This window comes from Seriola dumerili, unplaced genomic scaffold (assembly GCF_002260705.1).
Source record: "Seriola dumerili isolate Sdu_G_001 unplaced genomic scaffold, Sdu_1.0 BDQW01000110.1, whole genome shotgun sequence".
Lineage (NCBI taxonomy): Eukaryota > Metazoa > Chordata > Actinopteri > Carangiformes > Carangidae > Seriola > Seriola dumerili.
The window spans coordinates 7,485,050-7,491,730 of record NW_019174365.1 but is presented as its reverse complement, the minus strand read 5'-3'; the positions used below and the strand labels follow the sequence as shown (position 1 = coordinate 7,491,730).

The following is a 6,681-nucleotide window of genomic DNA, read 5'->3' as shown; positions in this document are numbered from 1 at the left end:
AGGGTCTTTCTCCAGTTAAAACTAATTTTCACTCCAAGCAGATTTTTGAGTCTCTTTAAGTAATGTCGTAGCTATCCTTGTAATGGTAGCTTCTCAGTTCATTTCCACCTGGAGTGTTGTTGCCATACAGTGTACAGTAAGCCTAAATGATTCTGCCTTATTTTCATAGAACCATATCTCCATGTACGTTTCGGTTACTAGTATATCTACATTCTTTAAAAAAAAAAATAAAAAAAAATGAAATGAAATGCATGCCTAACACTTCAAATAAAACAACCATACACTATGACAAAAAAAAAAAAAAAATCAGAGTCCACCTCATTGCTTTGCATATATTGTGCATTATCCAGTGCCCCTGTCCTTTTTAGGAGTTATGGCTGGTTCCTTTAAAGAACAACAGGCCTCTGTTCAGCAGTTTGTATCGTGCAAGCTGGAAGCCAACAGGAACACGGAGTATCTTCACGTTCCTTTATGAAGAGACCCTGAGGACGAAGTGGAGCGGCTGTTCACCTGCAGGAGACAAGTGTGAGGCACACCAATTAGATCTAACGGCATGTTTTTGTTTTAGCAACATTTGCTAATAGTTTAATCCTGCTTACTAGGAAAAAGTAAATGGATATGGTAATTACTGGTATATACTTTTATATACGACTGTATATTTGAGCAATATTTTAAATCTATCAAGGTTTGGTGCATTTTATGTTAATAGTATTAATGAAAAACCATTCAGATTAACCAGTTTTCAGTTTACACACAATCTGTTATTACCTCTACACTACTGTGATAATCCTTCAGTGATATGATGTTGGCTCTGCAACACTATGATATTTCACGCAGTAGCTGCTGTATTAGTTGACCTAAAAGGTCTTGCTAATGTAAACTTGCACATAAAGAGGCCTAATGCCCCTGAATAAGGGCATTATAATGGACAGAGTAAAGTTGGTATCTTTTTAACATAATGAAAGTTTAAAGACCAGAAGACATGAGAAACATGTATGATGAAGAAAATACAAAAAGCTCCTGTAGTAGAAATATGTTCCCATGATGCTGTTTAATAGCACCCACAGTGTTATCCATATTAGTTTTATCTGATTTGTAATTCCTCACCCCTACAGACTGAGATATTGCCCATCTCCTGTGTTTAAAAAGTTGCCCACACATTACTCTAGGGGAAAGAGGAGAAAGCAAGAACAGTTGTAGGTAGCATCAGGGTAGGCCTGACTGACAGGCTGATGACACACCATATGGAGATGCTGGGCGAGTTTTACCCTGAGGGGGACAACAGTGTTTTTTTTATTATTTGTTTGCCTCATCCCTGTCAGCGCCTCTTACGAAAATGAGAAGGAAGAGACAGCCAGGTTGTGGAAGTTGACAGCCAGGCACGGAAACACATGAAAATACACAGACGCACGTGTGCACAGAAATGACAGACTGTACTCCGACACAGACAGGGTACAGACAAGAGAACAGGCACACACAGTTGGTGAAGACATATTGTGCACACTTGTGAGGGATGGGACTTTCTGTTGTTCTTAATTTTAGAAAGTGAAGTGACGGAGCAGGTTTGCAGTTGACTGACTTATACATACTATATAACATACTCTCATACATTTCAAGTTAACTGTAATTAAAGCTCGATCTTTGATTGCCCCACCACCAACCATTTTGAGAACTGACACTCAGTGACTACATCTAAAATATTAAAGTTTCCTTATTGTGCTAAAGTTTCATCACATCAATAATTAGTTAACACAGCAGTAAAACAGGCCTATATTTAAATGCTGATCTTTCATCTATGCGTTAACTTCAATTATAAAAATTAATATACTTTTTGTTTGTAAGGTCACACAATTATGCATTTAATTGATTAAGATACTTTTTTGTTGATTCAGGTTTTAGTTTGAAGGATGAGGAGACATTTTTATTCACTAATCATTATGCATGCTTTAAATCCAAATCTACATAGTGTCAGTGAATGCTGCAAAGAAAACATACTTGTTTGGAAGCTTCAGAGGAGGAATGGACTTCATTTCCAAAATTTCCATTTAACGGCAACATTGCTGTAGAAATAAAAGTGTTACAAGAGCGTTTATAGATAAATATCACATTCTGCGGGTTTTATTAATAGTCGAGACACTTAAAATGTGATTCATCCAATGGAAAAACATCACAACATAAAGCCATACTGTTGTTGGAGTCTGTCTCACTACGTTTAAATTAAAATTTTGATCATTGTTGGCCTCTATCTTGAAATAAGCAGTATTCAGTTAGGTCTCTGCCCTTACACATAAACCAAAACACAAAATCAAAGTTCCTCCTTACCTTGTGGATCAATCCTGGGGTCGATAAACCCCCAGTGCTGATAGAGAGCAGCCAGGTCGTGGGGACTGTAGTTTTTCAGCAGACTCAAAATATCAACGTCCATTGGCATTTCTCCTGTTGACTCACTCTTTCCCTGAGCAAAAAGGAGTGGTTCTAAATATGCTTTGCTTCCATGTAGCCCCCACATGTTCATGGCAGCCCACAGATCAGGACCCTTAGGACCCGAAGAGGAGTCACATGACTGTCTGCGGGGATGGAGTCTATCTGCAGCTGTGTTAGAGGAAGTCCCGCCATGATTCCTGGCCAACATAAAACCCAAACCCTCTTGAGGGAAGTTTCCCTCCACTGCAGCTCTGTGGCCTCTGTGTTTTGGGCTGCTGGTAGGCTGGAAACTAGAGACACTCTTGTTATGCACAATACTGCTTGATGAAGTAGCTTGGGCACTGGGGCCTTTACTTCCCCCCTCCACGCCCCGGTTTTGTCCACCAGACTTCTTTTGAGGTAGAAGTCCCACCCTCCCACTAGAGTATGTCCCATCTGAAGAGCGTGAGTCCTTTGACGGAGGCTTGGACTTAGGGACACCTGAATGGGTTTTAGACTGAGACTGAGTGCTTGCTGAGTGCTTGCCACTGCTACTGCTACTGCTACTGCTACTGCTGCTGCTGCTGCTGGGGGTTGTGAAGCCTGGGGGCTGTGTGCGCTGTGTTCTTGGAGCAGGTAAGGCTGGACAGTCCTTTCCTTCAAGGAACGGTGGAGGCCCTGTGCGTCTCCACAGGGAAGCACCTGTCTTTAAACCCTTGAGATTGTTAGTGCAGGGCGCCCATTTGGGTGCCGTGGAGCTGCTGCCATCCACCTTGTGTGCAACTCGTTGATGGATCCAAAGTACTTCTGGGTAGTTGGTAGTGTGGGAGCAGTATGGGCACTGATGTCTCACCAGGCCCTCTGTCTTTATTGGATAATTAACAGTGCTGTCTCCTTCACTTACAGGTAATGCAGACAGATTAAGAAGACTGCCAGCATCATTAGTAGTTTGTCCCTGCCCTTTGACCCCTGTACCATTTGACTTTTCAGTTTTAAAAGTTTTAATGTTTGACTCTGCTGACCCCTGGCCAGGTGGACATGTATAAGGACTCCAGTATGGCTGACTGAGTAACGCACTCCTGTTTCTGAGGTAGTCCATGTATCTTGAGGCTTTGGAACCACTCTGGCTTATGTTGTCCAAAATGGTGCTGTGTTTGCTGTGGGGCCCCAGGAAGTCCTGGTGGTGCTTGTGCAGGTGAGACCTGAGTAGTGAGGCGTCAACAGTGTGGAAATCACAGTGCTCGCAGAAGTAGGGTTTTTTATCTATAAGTAAGAGCAGAAGAAGCAGCGTAAAGGACAGATGTAGAATTAAAGTGTTGCATTAGTATGTCTATGTAATATAGAGTCATTAGCAGTGATTACATTATGCATTATGTCAAAAGCCATCAGGGGTCCAGAGTTACGTTGGTCAAAAGACAGATCATAACAACCAGCAAGTTTCATATTGGAATCCTCCACTCAGAGATAATATGTAAATGCAAGATTTGAAAGGAGAAAACTCCACAAAGTCACAACAAACCCACTCTGTTCTGTACCAATTTTAATAACCATGATTTCTATTGCATATTTCCATTTATTTATTTCATTCCAAATTGGAAATGTGCTTTGAAAAAGTGCCACCTGCTCTCCTTAAGTACTGCTGCAAGTGTGCAAAGATTCCACTGAAACTTAGCCTTTAAAACTACCAAAACATTTGCTAACAAAACAGTGTAGACATTATTTTTTAATATATTCATTAATTAAGTTCAACAAAAAATATACAACAAAATAGGTATTAAAATTTTGGAATTAAACTCAATATGGCTGTTAAATTCTTTTGAAGCCTCTATGAGAAAACCTTCATGGCTGTGCATTTTCAAAATCTTTTTGAATAACAATGCAATTATAGTTGCTGTAATTCAATTATAAATTCACTAGAGGTCCCCCTTTTCCACAATATAATGATAAGTTTAACTACTTTTCCCACCTAATACAGAATTGTCTGAGTGTTGAGTTTCCACATTGATGGCCCTTTTGGTCTGTCCATACTAAATGCAGTGTATGTCCACAAACATGACCTTTGATAGCTTGATTTAACAAAAGGGATGCAATATTCAATATAAATCAACTGTCCTCAGCACAAATTAGGTCTGGTAATTGGTTCCTAACTCAAATCCTGACAAAACTCATAGCGCTGGTAAAGTAGTGTGGTGTCGTGTGTGGCTTACCCTCCTGGTCTTGGCTTCTGATGCTGTTGGCCTGTTTAGGTGAGAAGTGAACTTCTTTGACCTTCTTCGTCTGCAGCGCCTCATAAAATGCATGACCAAGTCCGTTCAACAGAATACGATCCTGGGAAATCCTCTTATCACCACCTTTAGTGTGAGCCAGGCTGTTTGATGTGTGATCATGGCCTGTGTCACCCTTCTTCTTCTTAATGTTGGAGCTAGAGGCGTCGATTGGCTTCCTTTTCTTCTCCTGCTTCAGGGGCACATACTCGCCCTTCTCCATATCATATGCCACCTCAGCATCAGCTAGTCTCTCCTCCCATCCCAGGCATTTCTCTGTGGCCTCCACTAGTCGTCCCCTTGTGGCCAACTGCCATGCTTGGTAACTACAAACTGGATCTAGCTCTGGAATTCGCCTGCCCAAGCTCTTTTCCTCAGGTGTATCCCTCGCTCCAACACATGTGAGGTTCAGGCTTTCCAAAAAATGCCTCTTAGCAATGTGCAGCTCGGATGCGTCATGGTCTTCTTGTGGTGGATTTTGTGTTTGAATGCGGCTGTGGTTCAGTTTATGTAGCTTTTCATGCATTCGCAAGGTCTTGCGGTCATAGAAGAAGTTACCGCAACCAGCACACAGCTCATAGAGGCACTCTTCATTTATCAGGGTTACTGGGTCCTGGGGAACTCCATTGATAGTGGCAGGAGGCTCGTTGCTTTTACCACCCCGCAACTGGGCTTTGACCCGATGAATGCGCATATGACTTTGGAGGAACCACGCCTGGCGGAAGCGGCGTCCACATATTCGGCAACCGTGATCCTGGGAGCTCCGGTGCCTTTTCATGTGTGATTTTAGGAGTAGTACCTGAGGGAAAACCTGCCCACAAATAGTGCAGGAAAAAGACCCAGCATCACCAACCTCGACGCTGTCTTTACCCTTAACTTTTTTCTTGGCTCCTTTCTTCTTCACTTTCCCGTTGACATTATGAGCTTTGTCAGATGTGCTGATGATTTCAGGATGGTCGGGGATCTCAGGGTTATCTTTCTGCTCCTGATTTCCATCCCCCTCCTTGTCACTGGCATTATGGCTGAAGAGGCCCAGTTTATGGCTTCGAATGTGGGCTTTCAAACTGCCCTTCTGAGCCGTCCTGTGCTCACAGTATGGACACTTGTACGGCTTCTCTCTTGTGTGTCTTCTCATGTGCTGGGACAGAGAGCTCAGAAGAGGAAAGCTGCGACCACACACCCCGCAGGTGTGGCCAGAGGTGGCATCTTCCTCTGTCTCTAACTTTATATTAGCCATGCGTTTTTGTGATACATCCTCCCTCTCTTCTGTCTCCATTACTTTTCCTGGAGCACTGGTATGTCAAAAAATCACAGCTGTGTAATTAAAAAAATCCTCAAACCACACAAAGTTTATGTTCCAGAGGTTAGTGAGTTCTCAGAACAGGCATCAAAAACTTGCAAGACATCACAGCTTTAGTGTCCATCTTTAACGTTGAAGAAATGTCCTTTATCAGGTTGCATGCTGAATACCTGAAAATAGAACAAGAAATTAAAATTAGGCTTGTGATATTTCAATATAATCAAAATTCACATATTATTTTTTCATCAGATCAAAAAAGGCTAGTTATTCCATTATTACCAATCTGTAATCAATTTTAAGATTATAGGAAAGTGTGAATAGTAATGTCAGATAATAATAATGTTTATTTGAATTGCAAAATAAGTAAGGCCTAAAACTGAATATGAAGTGGTTATTGAGGCTTTTGTTGGCCTGTTGCCTTACAAACCCTGAATGCCACACAGACTACAGGAATTAAGGATTTACAGTATTAAATAAAGTTATTTAAGTAAACCTTGATCCCTTTGTTTAAAAGTCCCACAGATAGACTCTCTTTAAAAACTCTTGAATCAAAGAAAAGTCAGATGATGAGTATTAAAAATCATCAAACAAAATCGCATTTCTTTAAATCCTTTTGCTTCTAGGTCCACAGAACATTCCCAGAAGTGCAGACTGGTTTCTCTATAAATACACTAGCAGTGACAGCTGATGCTGAGGCAGTTTCATTCGATATGT

The 6,681-nt window shown here is 41.4% G+C and overlaps 1 protein-coding gene across 1 annotated transcript; it reads right to left on the bottom strand.

The window, feature by feature from the left end:
- Positions 1 to 358: 358 nt before the first annotated feature.
- Positions 359 to 5,904, bottom strand: LOC111223116 (zinc finger protein 516-like). Its single transcript, XM_022747143.1, has 4 exons — positions 4,611 to 5,904; positions 2,323 to 3,666; positions 1,996 to 2,060; positions 359 to 510 (listed from the first exon to the last, which is right to left on the bottom strand). The coding sequence occupies exons 1-4, from the start codon at positions 5,902 to 5,904 to the stop codon at positions 460 to 462; spliced, it is 2,754 nt and encodes a 917-aa protein (XP_022602864.1). The 3' UTR covers positions 359 to 459.
- Between the last annotated feature and the right edge of the window lie 777 nt (positions 5,905 to 6,681).

What these genes read in the sequence shown, in the direction of transcription:
- LOC111223116 (XM_022747143.1), bottom strand. Translation starts at nt 5,904, where the DNA reads ATGGCTAATATAAAGTTAGAGACAGAGGAAGATGCCACCTCTGGCCAC. An exon ending in CCCCAGGATTGATCCACAAG is followed by an intron (nt 2,061 to 2,322) that starts GTAAGGAGGAAC and finishes TTATTTCTACAG; the next exon opens with CAATGTTGCCGTTAAATGGA. An exon ending in CCTCTGAAGCTTCCAAACAA is followed by an intron (nt 511 to 1,995) that starts GTATGTTTTCTT and finishes TGTCTCCTGCAG; the next exon opens with GTGAACAGCCGCTCCACTTC.